The 18485-nt window shown below is 34.6% G+C and overlaps 2 protein-coding genes, 1 long non-coding RNA gene and 1 pseudogene across 3 annotated transcripts; all 4 read right to left on the bottom strand.

Annotated features, from left to right (window-relative positions):
* Positions 1 to 331: 331 nt before the first annotated feature.
* On the bottom strand, positions 332 to 1552 carry LOC110936217 (pollen-specific leucine-rich repeat extensin-like protein 1). Its single transcript, XM_022178584.1, has one exon. The coding sequence runs from the start codon at positions 1550 to 1552 to the stop codon at positions 332 to 334; it is 1221 nt and encodes a 406-aa protein (XP_022034276.1).
* A 1930-nt stretch (positions 1553 to 3482) lies between these two features.
* Positions 3483 to 6001, bottom strand: LOC110936140 (annotated as a pseudogene).
* Positions 6002 to 6092: 91 nt separating this feature from the next.
* On the bottom strand, positions 6093 to 7684 carry LOC110944483 (putative pectate lyase 2). The gene is made up of 4 exons (XM_022186149.2): positions 6980 to 7684; positions 6797 to 6900; positions 6582 to 6720; positions 6093 to 6500 (listed from the first exon to the last, which is right to left on the bottom strand). The coding sequence occupies exons 1-4, from the start codon at positions 7682 to 7684 to the stop codon at positions 6282 to 6284; spliced, it is 1167 nt and encodes a 388-aa protein (XP_022041841.1). The 3' UTR covers positions 6093 to 6281.
* A 1881-nt stretch (positions 7685 to 9565) lies between these two features.
* Positions 9566 to 11324, bottom strand: LOC110935425. The gene is made up of 5 exons (XR_002589098.2): positions 11198 to 11324; positions 10903 to 10987; positions 10756 to 10817; positions 10358 to 10581; positions 9566 to 9705 (listed from the first exon to the last, which is right to left on the bottom strand). It is a non-coding gene; the product is annotated as an uncharacterized LOC110935425 (long non-coding RNA).
* Positions 11325 to 18485: the final 7161 nt, after the last annotated feature.

An 18485-nucleotide genomic window follows, 5' to 3' on the forward strand; every position in this document is an offset into this window, starting at 1 on the left:
GAATTTTTTTCATAAGCTAAATGGTGACATGAAACCCACAACCATTTTCAAAATTTACAGTTAATTAAACTAAAAAAACTAAAAAAAAAACATTGAATCAATATGGAAACTTGAATAAGAAACTAAGAGTCTCCTCCTATAAAAGTTGAATCCCAAGGTCTAAACCTTCAACAAATGTGCCTTTACCTTTTTGTTTGGTTTACATGCTTATTTTGATATAAACCCATTTTAAAACCGAAAACCGAACCGACCCTAGTCTCAAAACCTATAACCTAACCGAAACCGATCAGTTAACATTTTCTAATAACTGAAAATTTTGGTTTTGGTGCGGTTAGTGTCTAAAACTGATCGTAATAGACCCATGCACACTTGTAGGCCTTGTCTTTGTCTTTGGCGGTTTTCTTCTGTTAGTGTCTAAAACTGATCGTAAAGATTCACAATCAATCTGCCGGTTCACCACTGGTAAACACTTACCCTCATCTTTTTGATCCGGTTTCCCCCGCAAACAATTCCTCCGGTAATCGAAAACAAGCTCTGGTCTCATCGGCTTTTCACATTTCCCTTCCAACCGATCGAAATAATTATCTGAAAATGTAAAATTCAAGAGTTTTGGCAACGTACAAATAACATCAACTACCGTACCAATCAACTCATTTTGTGCAACGTCAACCATCTCAATACACTTCAAATTACCAATCCCTCTTGGAATTGGCCCCACAAAATTATTATTACTCAAATCCAAAACCTTTGTACTATGAAGCAACCCTAGTTCTTCCGGCAGGCAACCCGAGAGTTGATTGTTAGCGAAAATAATCTCGTCTAAGTTAGGCATTTGGCCAATACTCTTAGGAATGTGTCCTTTAAACTCATTATCCGCGAACACAATCACAGATGCTTTAGAATTCCCAATGTTCTCCGGGATAGTCGAAGAAAATCGATTATGGTTCAAGAAAATAGCATCAAGATCTTTGTCAAACAATTGAGGTGGTAACAATCCTTGGAATTTATTGTACCTAATATCAAGATACTTTAGTTTGGGCATATCCAAGACAACGTTAGGAAACGGTCCATCAAATTGGTTGTTACTTATGTCGAATTCGTTAAGGATTGTAAGCCTTGAGAAGGTGTTTGGGATAGTCCCACAAAATCTATTAGAGTTTATATGAAATGCGCTAAGATCGGATATTAGACCAAGATGAGGGGGGAGTTTGCCCTCGATATCGCCATGGTTTAGATCAACTACCGCAACCGTTGATAAATTGGGAGCATCGGGTGCTTTTGCACAAAACACACCATTATATGAGCACACTTCTATGCCATCCCAATTTTTGGTCATGCCTTTCGGGTCCGAAGTAATTACCTTTTTCCATTCTTGGAGGGCATAATATGCCTTTTTAAGCCTAAAATTAGGAAAATGTAAACGTACATCAACACGGATTTCAAAAACATTGTCTACAGGTTCTGGGCCTAGGCGACGACGTGTAATGGCAGTCGCGAACGCGTTGTTTAACGAGATTATGGAGATGAAGAGGAAGCAGCATAAGGCTTTCATGTTGAAAGCTAGGTTTGGGTATAGTTTGGGTTGGAAATTATGGAGGGTGTTATGAATCTTGCATCTATATTTAGCAACAAATCCTCTCCATGCACCTCTGAAACAAGATACAACTTTATTTCTAGAGACATTCCTTGATAGGCGCTAGACTTGTCATTGAAATAACAGAAGGTTGTTGTTATTCTTTCCTTAAAAAAAGTTTTAGTTATACCCCTTCACAAGACCACTTTTATGTGCCATAGTATTTTCTCTTCTATATTACAAAACATTAGTTTTAATTAGGGCTCTCAATCGTGTGAAATTAAGCATAAACAACAAATTATAATACAAAGTCCTGTATTTTTCCTAAATGGTTCAACTACACTACAAGATATATAAAACTTATATTTAGTCTCACATATACTATCAAAGTTTGTGTAATTTGTGCATAATTAGGTATGTCATCATCATCATCATACTCAGTATATCCCACCAATAGCAAAGCTAAGGTAGGGTCTGAGGAGGGTGAGATGTAGACAACCTTACCTCTACCCCGTAGGAATAGAGAGGCTGCTTCCAATGAGACCCCCAACTCGATACCAAAGACTAGCAGTACAAACCCGATATGAAAACCTAAGCAAACATTCCCCTAGAAAGACACTTGGATCTTGAGACTTGAAAGTTTTCTAGAACAGTCTAGGTCATTTTGGCATTATCATGTACTATTTCTTAAAGAAACTATAAGGGCAAACACCAAGGAAACAAGGCACCGAAGAGTTCTAATGAATAAATATCATATCAGCATTGTGGCAATTGGATCTTTAAAACAAATTCATGAGTAGAGTATCTGCATAATACACCTACTTGTATATGTATACATATAAACATACATACATATACATAAATATGAACATACAATTATACATATATGTTGTAGAATGTAGATCCATGAAATGGCTTATATCACATACATTGTAAATTCTATAGTTATCAATGCTCACAAACACAAAGAACCAAACTGTTTATATTCCCAAAATAAATAAAAAGGATTTAAAAACACATATATGTCACTAGAAAGACTTTGCCAACCACACTTCATCAAACCGCCACCAAAATGGATAAAAATATCATCTTGAAGCCCTAATGATCAGTTTTGATTATGACTATCCTACTATCTAGGGACTAGGTGAGTAGGTGTCAAGTAAACCGATTACTTAGGATATATTAAGGGTGGTGGGTGTGGGGGGCGCCACCCGGCCACCTCAGCCTCTATAGCGCCCTCAGGGGCTCCATGACCACACCCTCCATGTTAAGGAGGGGGCGCCATCAACCTTCAGCCAACATGATGGCGAGTGAGGAGGGGTTATCAGCTGGGGCCCACTTGTTTGCACCAATCAAGTTTTTTTTTTTTTTTTCTCTATAGCGCCCCTAGGGGGTTATACCACACCCTCCATGTTAAAGTGGGGGTTATAAAGCCACTTGGCTGACGTGGCGCCTACGTGGCGCTGAGGTGTCCTTTATAACCCCCAACCCACACCCTCCAGCCTAAGAATTTAAGATCGCTTATTAATCCCTCTTCTAAACCTTATTAAAAGTAATACCAAAAAGAAATATATAACTATTGAAATTATACACTAGCAATCTTTTTCAAAAAGCTTGTTAACAAATAATGTATACAACTTATTTTAATAACTGATAAAAAAATGTTGTGTTATTTCACTAGTTGAACATTATATACATTTTGGTCACTTTATCTGTTGGTTCCTAAGGAACTCCAAATTGAACAATCCAAACACTATTTCCTGCAACATGTTCTGATCAATTGTTATATTAATCTCACATACATCATTACAAAACGCACATCTAAACACCCCGTTAAAAACCATCGACCATTGTCACACCTTTCCAAACCTATATCACTATGAAACTGATCTATGCAGTTCTACACTATTTAGGACAATGGTTTACCATTCAACACATTATTGGCATGCTCACTTGTAACACTATGCATATGTAATGATAAAAATGTGACACTAAGGTAACTTATTAGGCCAAAACACATTGAAAAAAGCACAATCAGTATCATCCAATGGTTATAACTACTGAATTTTAGAAGGATGACTAACCCGGAAGGAAATTTGCTATCCGCACGAGCCTCAGCTCGAAGCCACCAAAGCATCACTTTCTTCCCACAACGACCTAGTGGTTCCACCATAGAAGCGTCCTTAACCAAAGAAAGAGGACTCCCAATATCATCCTCTCCATCCCCGGCCACCACCACGTCCAAATCTTTAATCCAATCCGGCCTAAATTCAGCTTCCTTCCATACCAACCGTGAGTTCATCACAAACCCCGACCACTCTAACTTCCTCGGCAACACAACTGCCATATCACCAATATAATTTGCATTCCTTCCTTTATATACACCAGTATTAAACGTGTGCCATCCGCTCAACCGATCAGATGCATTACAAGCCGGACCTTGAACCGCCAATGGTGATTTCTTCTCATCTTCTTCATCCACCGCTTTTTACCATGAACCTCAAACGGATCCTCATCCGAATGACTCGAATGCGAAAGAATCCCAACCGAAATCGCACCGATCCATTCCACATTTTGGATCTCATCAAAAAGCTCCAAACTATGCATATTACTATCATCAGCAAACATCACAATCCCATCCAGCTTCTGTTCTCTCACAACTCTCAAAGCCTTCAACCTCATTTCAGACTCCACCTTATGTCTCCCCTCCCAAAAAATCGGCATCTTCTTCTCAAATCCAATATGCATAACCTTCACCTTCACCTTCGATTTCGCAAGCAACGCAGCCGTCTCGTTAGTTGCACCACCGGCTTCCACAACAATCCACACCACATCATAGGGCAAATTCATCAAAGTATGCATCAATCCAGTCAAATGCAAAGCTTGAAAAGTCCTCACATAAGTCGGAGTCACAACAATCAAACTTCTAGGGTTCTTAATCCCGTACTGCACCTTCTGTTCTCGCTGAACCGCTTCAATTATCTTATGAGCCTTCATAACCTCCACCGGATCCGGATGCGGCCACGGGCGGATCCGGATCCCGTGCCGCCCAACCACCACTCTGCAAAAATAGTTATGTATGATGTGTAATTTGTAAAACAAAATTACATAGTTATACCCTTCACAAGATCACTTTTATGTGCTATAATATTTTCCCCTCTATATTATGAAACCTCAGATTTAATTATGGGTCTTAGTCGTGTGAAATTAAGCTTAAACAACAAATTACAATACTAAAATCCTCTACTTTTCCAAAAATGATCTAACTACACTACAAGATATATAAACTTATATTTAGTCTCACAAGTACTATTTAACTATATATTTTAGTTACTTTGTACAATTAATTGTATATGCTCCGTAAGTTATAAAAAACCAATTACATAGAATTGAACACCTAAGAAAAGTTGAGCGTAAGGGTGTTGTTTGGGGGTTTTTATTCAGGTTTTAGGTTATCAGAATCCAACCCGTTTACTACCAAATAAGATTTAGGTTATTTGGTATTCCAGTTTCTAAGTACAAGTATGAAGCATACACCTAGATGGCTCGTATTTTTGTATACCTTGTATGAATCCGCTGCAGTGCAAGAAATTGGATTGTAATGGTGGTCGATTAGGTTGACAGTGGCGAAGCTTGAGATTTTCGACCGGGGGGTCGAAAACGTATATACCAAAAATTTCTATACGAAAACTACATCTTCTCCACTAACAAGCGAAAAATAAAGACGATGAAAAATGGCTTTGATTCTAGAAGAAACTCCGCTTCAGGACTTATAATGGCACTTGACCTAGGCTCGTATGATATTCGAACTTATAAGAAAGCACAATGGATCTCTCGATAATATGAAGTCTTGAGCATATGAAGAGCCAAAAGATATGAAGCAAAAACCGTTAAGAACCCGTATAATTAATCGGATTTTTTTTAAAGTTTATTTGGGATAATCGTGTTAACCCGCTAAAAACAATTTCCTAATTCAAATACCAATTTCGGGTTCAGGTTAATCCTTAAACGAGTTCGGGCTAACCAGGTTCCAGGTTCGGGTACATACGACACCCCTGTTAAGTTACTTTAGAGGAAAATAAAAACCTTTGATTCACATTAGAAAAACACCAGATAACTTGATTCCTATTGGGTAGAATTTTATTCCTAAATCATAGTACCATTTTTTGAACTTAATTTAAACCAAAATCTTTATATTTTATGGGTCGAGTTAACATTTTACTTAAACCTGTTTACAATACCCTTAAAGAAGTGAATCAATCTTCAATATCATAGTGTTGAAACATTAGTGGTGATAAGCTGATTTACTTCTTTAAAGAGTGGTGTATCTTATCTATACCGCACTAGTGGTGATAACTGATAAGTTGATTGAATTTAATCAATTTATTGAGTTCAAGTAGCTAAAAAATAATGTTTGGGTACCAGCATGATGTTCTAGTAATCTGATTTAAGGAGGTTTTATTTGTTTGCGTGTAAAGATCTTCTTTTTGACGTTTCGAATAGTCAGGACACCCATTCGTATTATGAACAGAAGTAATTAATCAACTTTTAATATCATAATGTTAGGTCATTGCTTTTGAGAAGCAAATGATGGGGCCTAGGTTCACATATATTCATGAACTCTTGTGACCGAACATGTTGAGAAACCTCGGAGCATCTTGGGAAATTAAATGAACATACAAACAAGAAAACCTAAATCAAAACGCGCTTAACATGCTTTGTTGTAAGTGCAACGTAGTGGTCCAGCCTTGGCAGTAAGACCAGGCACTTGAGACCCGTGAGCAACTGGGAAAGATTGTGCTCCCGTATAACCTGGAGCGCAACTTCCCCATCCAGACGGAATGAAATATGCTCCACCCACAAACACGTCTTTAGAGGACCTCCATTTCCAATTCGTCCAACCTTTCTTAACCTCCCTTTTAGTCACCTACAAATGATTTGACAATTAGATCTTTAGACGTATAATTGGAAATCCGAAAACCCTAATTATAGCTATTCAAGTCTGTACCTCTTTGTGAAATGGATTTTTAGACGCGAAGTAATAGTTCCCTTCACTTAATATTGTTGGATTCGCGCTTCCACCAATTGCATACATGTCCCATTCATCGTAACGATTGTTTGCCACATGTGCATAACCTAACCGCACCCTGATATTTCATTTGACATGTAAGATCAATAAAGTTACAACGTTTTTAATCACACTCATTTCGTAAATAAAGATACCTTGGCATCCTTTGTACTAGTCCTGGACCAAAATGGTTATAAACAACAGTCACTTTCATAATTTTATCTTCCATATTGTTGTCGTTGTGGCCGAATAACATAACCTGCATCATTTAGTACGGATCAACACGCGATCTTCATGATATTATCATTTAACTACACATGATAAGCTAGAGTTTTTACCTTATCATGTTGAGAAAAGAAGTTATTAGAGATTGTGACGAAATTCGAAGCATGAATGACATCAATTAGCCCATCATACGCTCGGGCCAGGTAGCAATGGTCAATCCATACGTACCATGATGCAAATATTTCAACTGCGTCTCCATCTGAGCCACGACGGTGGCCCACATGCATGGGAGTGCTTCTTACAAGGCCCGCCTTCCCGGGCTTGCAATCATGAATGCTTATTCCATGTATGATCACATGGCTCACTTTTTGTATAGTTATACAAGGCCCGTTTGCGATTTCCACTTTCGCCCCTCTTCCATCGATGGTCTTGTAACTATTCATTATGAGTTCATTCTTGAGATTGATCACCATATCCTTAGCAAATATAATCCACAATGGCCTAGTTTGGATCACTCCATAACGAAGTGTGCCTGGTTTAGGGTTGATGGGATCGTCTGAAGGGTCTGTAACCACATAAATTGCACCATTTTTTCCTCCTATGGCACCTTTACCAAACCCAATGGCACAATCAGCTAATGCCCGACGATTCGACGCCCATTTTGGAGTCTTAAGCCGACAAGCATCGATCAAGTTAGAGGCTTTGGAACTCGTTTTTGGAATGTAGGTGGTGAGTGATTTAGGGGCATTATAGTAAACTGCATGCGAGATTGAAGCATGAAAGCATAGGAGGCATAGGATGAAGAATAGTGAGGCCATTGATCTTGCGAATTGAGATGATGAAACCTTCTGAGAGTTCATCAAAATATATAAGATTGGATAATTACATTTTTGAACCCTTAATTTTGTCTTTTCTTTATTTTGCACCCCTCGTTATTCTTTTATTACAATTCATACCTTTAGTATACAAAGCCTTTGAAATATCAACTTAAATCGGAATCAGTTTGGGTCCAATAATTGTATTTGTTGGATAAGGTGTCAAGTATACACAAATATAAGGTAGTTATATGCAAATAAAGCTATAACAATGTGGTACACACGATTTTGACTTGCAAATTTGCAATGTGTGTGGAGACGTGAGGGCACGAACTTATGGAAAGTCAACTTCTAAAAAATTGTTTGGTCAAAGAAGACTTTATTTCCGAAAACTGTTAGGCTTTTCGATAAAGGCCTTCCGTACAAAGTTAGAGTTGATATATCTTTTAATTAGGTTAAAACCACGTGTATTACACGAGATAGCATAAATATAATTTTATATAATAAATAATAAAAAGATATATCTTAAAAATCTCGTATACTACACGTGTTGAAAAAAATGTCATATGTTAATAAAATTAGTCATCAAGATTTATCTTTTAAAAAGAGTAAACTTTTATTTTGCTCTCTTTGGTTTGGTCGTTTTAACGGTTTTCCCACAATCATTTAAAAATAGTCATTTTCCTCCTATAGTTTGCTATGTTTTTTTTCATTTAACTCCCTGATATTAACTCCATCTAAAATGTTTGTTAGGGGGATGGGTATTTAAGTAACTTCAAATATAAAACTAATGGTATTTTAGTAAAATTACAAATAAAGATAAATCAACTTATATCTTAAAATAAAAAATAAGACAACTGAAGTTTTCCAAATCTTAAAAGATAAGTCACGATTTCAATTAATAACTTAATTCGAAATAGTGAAAGATAAAACTGATATTTTAAAATTAAATAAATACATATATAACTTTTATTTTAAATTAAACTAGGGAAAAAGCCCGTGCGATGCACGGCATGCATAATAGCTATTGTTTGTTCGTGGTAAGATGTCTGACACGGCCGGTGCATAACATGTAAGACAATATGCCTACAAAGGGGAGTGATTAAAGTTTATTAAACCATGGGCCATAAGTTGTTTCCTTGGCAAAACTTGCCGGCCAAAAAGAAGTGAAAAAAGATGTCTTCCAAGGGAAAAAAACATGAAACAGAAAAAGGGAAAACGGATAAACTCTCGCACGCCTTCCTATCTTATTGGATAACGTCATCCCCAATCCCATCACCAGCCAACTGACTGCAGTGAAATAACGAAAAGAAAACTATTAAAAATGGTATACTATGTTTATGTATATATGCATCGAAAAGTAGTACAGGTTTTCATTACTAACACTAAGTGCAGACGGCATACCTTTCATGTGGGTCACTGTCAACTGTTTCTTCTGAATCCGAATCTGCATAAGCAGGCCTGCGAAGGAAAAGCACGAAACATTTATGTAGACGATTATCTAAAAATAAATATGCACAATTACATTGTTTATGGAAATCAATCAATTACAATTGAAAGTTTTTTTGTTGCCTTTCAATTTATAACGATACCAAGTTTATTTTTTTTCAAAAGCCAACTTCTCCCCTTATATGTCTTTACACATTCGAAGTGATGCGTTACCAAGTTTTTTTATTCCTATTTTTTTAATGTAGAGTAATGCACTTTTATATTTATGAACTCAAGTTTCCGACTGTTGTAGCCTCCTAATTTTAAAATAGAGTAAACATATACCAGGTATGTAAATAACATTCAGATCGAGTAGAAAAGTAAATAGCACATCTTTAATTAAAATGGTTTATTAAACAGGGCACGAATAAAGTGTAAGCCGATATATACCTTACGATCGCTTCAACGCGCTTAACTTGTGTCGGTATAGGTAGCACCCCCTTGTCTTTAGCTGGGATCGATGGAGGTGTGGAAGAACCAAAGGGCTTACAACCATCCCCATCTAGCAGGACATTCTTGCAGTTGTGGCAGAGTATCTTTTATTTCCACAAAAAATTAATATCATCTAACCTCATCTTCTAGGACAATTGATTTTATCAAAGAGAGCATGTGATGGGGTAAAATCTATCACATGTGCTTAATAATTCTGAATTTTCTCACAATTTCAGTTGAGGGCTTTCCTCTATGACATCAACAACAATTGCAGCATTATATAGATACAATCATTACACTCTTGTCTCAAAATAGCAAACCATATTTTACCAGGCACAAAGAAACCATTTTTTCCTAGGCACAAGGCTTTTCCCAAGCCACCTGGTTTAATATCTAAAAAATAAAATTAGATAAATATAAAAATACAAAGATTACTAACTTATAAAAGAAAAGATAAAAAATACAAATCAAGTCATAAATTTCCATAGTCTATCCATGTGTGCCATTGGCCATTAATCTTAAACTTAATCCACTTTTGCTAGAAGAACACAACATGAGTGTACATGCTCACAGGCAACCTCATACGCCTCACGGTCATGGGAAAACATTTCAGCATACTTTCAGTATACTATATTAGTAACAAAATATTAAGCTCGAGCCAAGATACAACAAACGATCAATGTTTAAGTTGCATATGGGAATATTATAGGAAACGTTCAACATTAAGCAACTATGGTGGATTTTTATATAACTTACTTGCAGTGAAAATTTTGCCTTATAGTTATTTGGATGCGGTGATTAATCAACAACCCAACAAAAGTGGCAGTTACCCCTTCAAGATCTGCTGGTCAATCTGGTTATCTTTAGTCTTTTATCAGATTGTTTTGTTTATCGGGTCAAATCCGTTGATAAAACAAAACCCTCCGTCGTGCAACAATAATAGAAAACCCAATTAAAGTAACTCTTAATCAGCATCTATCCTATATCGACAAAAAAATATGCAAGTCAAGAATGCGCAAAGCACATATGATTAGCCATTTGCAAAAACATCTCATATTTGGCCAATTTGATATAAAGCATATACCAAACATGTCCATTTAAACAATTAATTAATGAAGTATATACATAATTGGAGGCTTTTAGCATAAATATACCTGAATTTTCATGAACCTATCAATCGTGTCAGCTTGTCTTGGCAATTCCCGTTTAAGTTCATCTTTACGAATAATAAGCAATATGAAGCATGATCATCGACAAATTCTTATATTCGTAAAACAAATGATTAAAATAGGAGTGTGTACCTAAACTTGCGAATCGAGTGATGATCGGCTATTACTCTGGCTCTACACCCTCACACTATACTTCCCAAGGCAGCTTACCTGTTTCCTGAACAAAAAAATAGCATTGCATCACAAATTCTAATCAGAAAGAAAACTATAGATGCACGCATATGGGTTGTTGAAACAAAACACACTGAAGCAAAATAATGCACCCAAAAAGGTTGCTGGCGAGAGACGCTATAAAACATTTATTAAAATGTTTAATTAATAAACAAATTACAGAGCCACAATGAACATGAAAAATATAAACATTCACCTTAAAAGCATTAGGGATAGTGGATTTCATGCGATCTAGGATAAATTCACATGGCTACTACCCCCACAATTGTAATTCCTCCAAACAACAAATCAGCATTGCTCTGCAAACTATAAAAAAAAAAAAAAAACTCAGGCTTTTCTTTCTTTATCGCCACATAATTAGAAAAAAAAAATCATACCTATTGAAATTCATCTCCACTCAAGCATGAGCCCAAAAAAACACTCAAATATAAGAACATTAACCTAAAGATAACTGAAATTAGAAAGCTTGTTCGTACCTGTTGGAGCCCTAATCTCTGACGAAACCGTCGCTTGGGTTGTGGAGCCCTAAGGCCGACTTCGATTTGGGGAAGATCGAGGGTGAGGCAACGTTGGTTTGAGCCAGCGCGTGTGGAGTAGCGGTGTGGCTGCCGGCAGAGCGCTGGTAATTAGTGGTATTAAGTGGAGGAGTGGTGTCGATGGCCTAAATATGGATGCAGTATGAGCGATGGATGACACGTGTTGGTACTGTTTCTAACATCCTACGCAAAATGTATATATAGAATAATTTCATGGCGTCGGTAGCCTGTGACGCCGGGAACAGAGGCGATGGTGAGTCTGGTTGGACGGTGGTGACAGCGGCGGCAACGGTGACAATCGGTTTGTATTCGTGGAGCCACAGTGGGTGGGTGTTGTGGCTTGCAGAGACAATTGAACGATTGTATAAGAACCGTTTAATAGCTTGAACATCTAATTTTCATCATAAATCCTCAATAACTATCAAAGTCGGTTTAGAATTTGGACAGTTTGTGTTCTAGAAGATTACATTAATAATATTCATGAAAAAAAATCAATTAATGATGTGCCAAAATCACTAAAATACCCCTAAAGTGTCTTAAATTTTTGAACAATTAGCAACTTTACCCCCTCTAAAATGGCTTGACTCTTTTGTACATGTTGCTTGAAGATGTGTACGTATAGCAAAATTACTAAAAGGGTAGAAAACCCAGTTCTCTTAATAAAGGTATATAGATAGATATAGTATTATTTTAATTAATATTATTTTAAGTATTGCATTTAAAACTTCATAAATGTTGATTTTAAAATAGAACAATAATTTACGGTATAAACACATGCGCAATGAATGTGGAGGTCAATATTACCATTCTATCAAATGCCAATTAAAAGACTATGTAACTGAAAACTCTTAAATTATGCAAGGATTCATGTATGTATTTTTGTGTAAATTCATATACGTTTTTTTTTAATATTTACTTAACAAAAACTCATGATATTAGTTATGTTTATAATTCTAATTTCTCCTTTAATTCCATTAATTTAGAGTTAATGGAAGGAGATGAAGAGTTGTTCCCTTTAATTCTATTCTTTAATTCCATTAATTCAGTTACGTTTATCTTTAATTTTATTTTAAGCCTAATTTGTTAGAATTATAATATTAATTTTGTTAACTAAATTTCTACATATTTATTTTAATCAATATTATTTTAAGTATTGCATTTAAAACTTCATAAATGTTGGTTTTAAAATAGAATATGTAACTAATTTTAGATTATATATAGATAAATACATATATTAAATAATGGGTTTAGGCGATGACTCACCATATAATGACATGTGTTCTCAATTGAGTTTCTTTTATTATATAGTACTAGCGGACCACGTGTATTACACGAGATAGCATAAATATAATTTTATATAATAAATAATAAAAAGATATATCTTAAAAATCTCGTATACTACACGTGTTGAAAAAAATGTCATATGTTAATAAAATTAGTCATCAAGATTTATCTTTTAAAAAGAGTAAACTTTTATTTTGCTCTCTTTGGTTTGGTCGTTTTAACGGTTTTGCCACAATCATTTAAAAATAGTCATTTTCCTCCTATAGTTTGCTATGTTTTTTTCATTTAACTCCCTGATATTAACTCCATCTAAAATGTTTGTTAGGGGGATGGGTATTTAAGTAACTTCAAATATAAAACTAATGGTATTTTACTAAAATTACAAATAAAGATAAATCAACTTATATCTTAAAATAAAAAATAAGACAACTGAAGTTTTCCAAATCTTAAAAGATAAGTCACGATTTCAATTAATAACTTAATTCGAAATAGTGAAAGATAAAACTGATATTTTAAAATTAAATAAATACATATATAACTTTTATTTTAAATTAAATAAATACATATATTATATAATGGGTTTAGGCGATGACTCACCATATAATGACATGTGTTCTCAGTTGAGTTTCTTTTATTATATAGTACTAGCGGTAAGACCCGTGTGCAAACACGAGTCGTTTCTTAGAAAAACATGCATAACATATATTGACAGAGAGTAAAAAAATAATTACTGCAGACTTACAAAATTGATATAAATTAATGATCAATAGCTTTATTCAACAGCAATTCCTTTATGTTGAGAGCAAACTACTTTACAAAATTACTTTAATGATAGGGTGACTTGGGATTTTGTAAAAATGTTTGTTTTTGTACTACTTTACAAAATTACATAGAATTCAAGAAAACGAAACAACAAATTAAACAGATATTGAGTTATTCAAAGTTCTGTTGAATACTAAATGAGATGTTGACCAGAATTAAAACAGATGTTGACCAAAAGTCAATTAGATGTTGACCAAAAGTCAATTAGATGTTGACCAATAGTCAAACAAATATTGACCTTAAACAGATGTTTGGTTTAACGCCACAGATCTGTTTATGGCCATACATCTGTTTAAGTCCAAATATCTGACATAGAAGGCCAAGCATCTGTTTAAGGCAAAACATCTGTTTAAGGTGAAACATCTGTTTATGACCAAACATCTGTTTAAGCACAAACATCTGTTTAAGTCCAAACCTCTGATATAAAAGGCCAAACATCTGTTAAAGGCCAAACATCTATTTAAGGCCAAACATCCGTTTAAATCTGAACAGATGTTTAACTTAATCAGATCTACTGTCTTCTCACACTGTTTTCCTCTTCAAAACACTGTTGAACCTAACATTGGTTTCCATTATTGACCAAAAGTCAAACAGATGTTCAAACCACTGTTTGTTATTGTATTTCCATTAACTATTGATCAAAAGTCAAACAGATGTTCAAACCCTGGTTTTGACAACATGAAACACAACATCATCATGCCAAATACAGTCATATACATCCATCCATTATTCTGAATTCATAAACCCAAAAATGCAGAAGAATATCACATTTGAGATTAATAAACCAAGTTTCTGCTAATTGCAGTTACTATTAGCAAAAAGAAGCATGATATCATCTATATATAAAACATAAAGTGCTAATAACAGTGTTTTATCATGTTAGCTATACATAGCAGGAAAACATCAAGTTAATAATTAAAAAAAAACATACAATATCACCATCAAAAAATTCATAATTATAATATCTGATATCAGAACATACTTAAATGTCGTTGTTAAACTGAGGTAACTTGATTTAATATGATCTTCTGTTCCGAAGACACGTATGTGAAGTGCAACATATCACCAAATCTCAACTTATTCTCAGTCATAAACTTTCGCCAACTGTCCAACGCATAACGTGGCTTCAAATCATTTAACTCCGACTTAACATCATAAACCTCCACAACTCCAACCATGTTTTGAACTTTCAAAGGATGAAGATCAACAGAAAGACCTGCTCGTCTGGCAACTTCAACAGGAAGACGCTACATGAAAGAATGTGCTTGACATACGTACCTTGAATACATTCTCAACATAATCAGCCTTCGATATCTCAAGCACACTATCATCATCAAATTCAGGTTTCTTCGAAAAGCAAATCTCAGTCTCATCTCTATAAACTACTATGTCAAAAACAACATCATCAATTCTGCTAAACACAAGCAAATCATCCTCCAGTATTCCAACATCTTTACACATTTCCGGCCATCCTCTAGCAAATACAACTTTCGTATCAACCTTAGACACTTCATCATTCCACTAGGAACCCTTATAACAGATTTGAAATTTGCCACTTGGTGGGCTGTTTTCGTAAAATTGTTTAATGAAGCAGTCTTCGATTACCTGCATAAAATTAAAAATAATGAATACTATACGTGAAGTATGTGACTTATGAGAATAAGCATTGACAGATTTAAGATGCAAAAGGATTCAAGTTAAGATCAATAGTCATACTGTAAAACCAAATCTTGCATAACGATTTAACGTGAAATAAGATTCACCACACATGCCATCAACAAAACATGAAAGTTCAAGCCCAAAATCACCTAACACTCTGAAAACCAACAAAGTATCCCTCGGCAAAGTGAGATCTTTAACAACACTGTCCCAACCGTCAGTTATTATTGGCGTTGAATTTTCTATTCTGACCCTCACAAACCACTTTTTACCAGACTCATGATAGATTCGCTACTTATTTTTTTGGCAACAGTCTCCCCACTTTTGATTAGCAAAGGCTATAGGTACATCCTATATATAATTTTTAAGTAGTGTAAGAAAATATAAACTATAATAACTATTAAATATATATCTCAATAAAAATAAATTATGTATATAAAAACATGTCATACCAGTTTCAAAGATTCTGGGTTACCAAGAAACTTGACAAATGTAGTATACATGACAAAACCTGAGTCAGTAAAGATGTTAAAACATTGAAATTAAAAAGTTGGCTTCGAAGATGAACATTAACTTTTTGTATTAACAGAGTATCTACTGAAATTAATCATAGAAACAGAGTATGAGTTAAAAATTTTCTGCAAATAATAACTATTTTAATATGTTATCAACAAATGATCCAAACACCTAACTAAACCCTTCTTGAATGTATAGCAATAAACTTAAAATCGTATTTGTAGCAAGATAAGATTTGAATTTTTTTTTGAATTAAAATCGGTTAAACAATATAAAGTATTACAATATGAATTTACATACCAGTTGTTGAAGAAAAAACAACAAAACCTCCAGTGATTAAAGTGTAGAAGACCGAGAATAAGAAAGTTGAAACCCTAGAAAATGACTGGGAAGAAGAGATTTTTGAAAGAAGTCAGATGATAGATGTTTGATGTGTAATAATGCTAAAGAAATAATGACCGTTGTGTTTTCGTTTTCCCATATTTTCAACAAATGAAAAATATTTACATATAGACCCCTTATTGAATTTGTTATTTACATTTAAAACTTAATAAAAGATGTCTAACAAAATGTGTTTGGAAACCTCTATTGGTCGTTGGAAACAGTGTAAGTCAAACAGTTGTTAGATAAACAGAAGTTATGACAATAGATGATAACTTTCAGCAGTTGTTTTATTTTTAGCTAACATCTGTCCACGTCAGAACCTCTGTTATCATAATGCATGACAGTCAGCAGTCAGCACTATAGTAAATGAACAGTCATTAGGAAAAACAGAAATTATGATAACAGACGGTACCATTTAGCAGTGGATGTGTTTTAGGCAAGCATAAGTTTCAAAAACAGTTGTTTTCAATCAGTGTAACTCAACAGTGGTAAGTCTAACATCTGCTATTAGCCCAACCACTGTTAGGAATGACTGAAATAATTAAAATGAAGATGCGACAACAAAGATTAATACTATTTAAATTTATGTCATTTAGTCAATAGTGGTAAATCAAACAGTCGTTAGCATACACAGTTGTTTCATCATCAGCAGATTCTTCAAAAAACTACTATCAATGATCAAATTCTGAACATTTGTTTTATCTTTGCACTCATCTGTTCACCATCAAACCAACCCCTGATGCTATAAAACCTCTGTTCACTTACCAAGCAGATTCAGACAGAATTCAACATCAACATAATATGTTAACCATCAAACCAACCGTTGATATTATTAAACCTCTGTTGACTTACCAAACAGATGTTCAGACACAATTCAACATCAACATCATCTCTTCGCCATCAAACCAACCCTTCATATTATTAAACTTCTGTTGACTTACCAATAATTAAACTAAATCAAACTAAAAAACTAAATAAGTAAAACTAAAAGGCAACATAGATTCATAAATTTAAAATTTATTCATTTATTCATGACATTAAAAGTCCAATAATTACATCACATACTGAACAACATTAAAGTTCAAATCTAACACTAACAGCAAGAATGAAGAAACTTTAGCTTCAACTCCATTGATTGCTGAACCTCTCGATGTATGTCCTTCAGCATCGCCATGAACTCCACGTCTCTATCACCGCACTCTATATTACTAACAACACAAAGCTCACGAACGGAAGTTGAAGGCATGCGCATAAGATCTCTGGAAACCTGCTCTCTAGTGAACAGGCCAACCTGCAATCCATCAAAACATCTCTTCAACTCTTGAAGAGTAGCCCTGTCTTCATACACCTGTTCCTCGATTTGTCTGACAAAACGCTGCTTGAAATCATCCGATTTTGCATCTGTGAATGAGGCATTTGAATAAACTATATTACTCGACTTTCCTGAAAGTATGATATCTTCTTAGGAAAACGTGACGAAAAAAAGGTGAAGTGACTATGAGTTTATATACTGAACTTTGTAATTATGAAAACGTGTAGATTTAATATATATAAACATATTAATGTAAAATTCAAAACAACAGTCTTTTAATGCAAAAACCTTTTCAAAACCCCAACTTTTATGGGAAAACCGTAAAATTAAATATCAAGAAACCCAAGGGACAAAATATCGAAATTCAAAGAACAAAAGCAGATTATGAAAATTACAATTAAACGATTCATTTTCCATGTAAACGCATTTTTTTAAACTCTATAAAAAACCGATGATTAGTTTTGATTCAAAACATCAACAACTCGTCCTACAAATCACTTTCTGTCAAAAATAGTTCCAAATCAGAAAACCTACAAAAAATCTACATAGCAAAGTTCAGTTTCTACCACTGGTCAGACACCAACGATCTTAAAAAACAATTCTTGATGTGGTCACTCAAAGAACAAAGAACAAACCAAGAAGTAAACAGGAAAGTCGACATAATCAACAACACTAATAACAACAAAACCTGGAACAGCATAGTATTGCTCGATGAAGTCCTCCACTCTCCTCCATCAGACTTCCAGAAGAATGCAGAAGAGTTTCTTAAACAACTTCTAGAACAGGATCAGAAAATCTGCAACATGCTAACTGACCTGAAATTAAAAAGAGAGCATGAAATCACATGGAGAAAGGCTAGAGTCTATGAAATCTTAGCAAGTGTTAACCCTAGCGTGTAATACTTTATAAATATTTCATTAAATTCCTATTTTTATCTATAGTAGTTCATTTTAATAATATAAACATGCATC

The sequence above is a fragment of the Helianthus annuus genome, chromosome 1 (assembly GCF_002127325.2).
Source record: "Helianthus annuus cultivar XRQ/B chromosome 1, HanXRQr2.0-SUNRISE, whole genome shotgun sequence".
In the NCBI taxonomy this organism is placed as follows: domain Eukaryota; kingdom Viridiplantae; phylum Streptophyta; class Magnoliopsida; order Asterales; family Asteraceae; genus Helianthus; species Helianthus annuus.